The sequence below is a fragment of the Lepidothrix coronata genome, unplaced genomic scaffold, assembly GCF_001604755.1.
Source record: "Lepidothrix coronata isolate B3197 unplaced genomic scaffold, Lepidothrix_coronata-1.0 Scaffold219, whole genome shotgun sequence".
NCBI classification, from domain to species: domain Eukaryota; kingdom Metazoa; phylum Chordata; class Aves; order Passeriformes; family Pipridae; genus Lepidothrix; species Lepidothrix coronata.
The window spans coordinates 9,820-10,501 of NW_016690399.1; the positions used below are offsets into that span (position 1 = coordinate 9,820).

At 51.8% G+C, this 682-nt stretch overlaps 1 protein-coding gene across 1 annotated transcript in view; it reads left to right on the plus strand.

Moving 5' to 3' along the window:
- The window catches only part of CHAF1A (chromatin assembly factor 1 subunit A), a gene marked incomplete at its 5' end in the record, with an annotated part of 28,349 nt that overhangs the window by 9,440 nt on the left and 18,227 nt on the right, over window positions 1-682 (plus strand). The window contains one exon of the mRNA XM_017833616.1: window positions 316-380. Coding sequence (XP_017689105.1) covers window positions 316-380 — 65 coding nt within the window. The remainder of the gene's footprint in view (window positions 1-315; window positions 381-682) is intronic.

Sequence of the window (682 nt, forward strand, 5' to 3'; positions counted from 1 at the left end):
TGGCCGGGCTGAGCTGGGAAATGGCTCCCAAAACGAACCGTGGGCCTTCCCCTCATGACCTGCCCGGCCTGGACTGTTCCCTGGGTGCCCTGTTTGTCCAGAAAGCTGCTTTGTCCCTCGAATTTCCCGGTGCTGGGGTTCACTCCGGGGCTAAAATGGGTCAATATTTGCTCCAGGAGGAATGAGGAAAGTCTTGGCTGAGCCCGGGCCTTGCCTGGAGTGGTGGATTATCTTCCCCTCGCTTGGCAGGAAGGGCTGTGGGGCAAACCAACCCTTCATGCCTCGTGCCAGTTCAAATTTAACTTTATATTCAAGGGCAAAACTCGAGGAGAAGAGGAAGAAAGAAGAGGAGAAACGGTTGAGAGAGGAGGAAAAGGTAAATATGTGTCCTCTGGCTTGTCTTTGAGTTCTTTTCCCGTGGTGAAATGATGGGGGGGGGATCCCTGGCAGCTTCCCAGAGGGATCCTGGGCTTTTCCAGGTGGAGTTGGGATATGGAGCAGCTCCCTGTGGGATTCAGCCTGTCCCCTCTGACCTGCTGGTGCTGCTCCACTTGGATTTTTTACCTGTTCCTTCCATCCCTGTTGGTTTTTTCCAAGTCTTTTCTCTCTGTGTGTTTTCCCTCTGAGCCCCTGAGGGAAAACAAAAAACCCAAAGAATTGGAGAAAAATGAATTTAAATAAA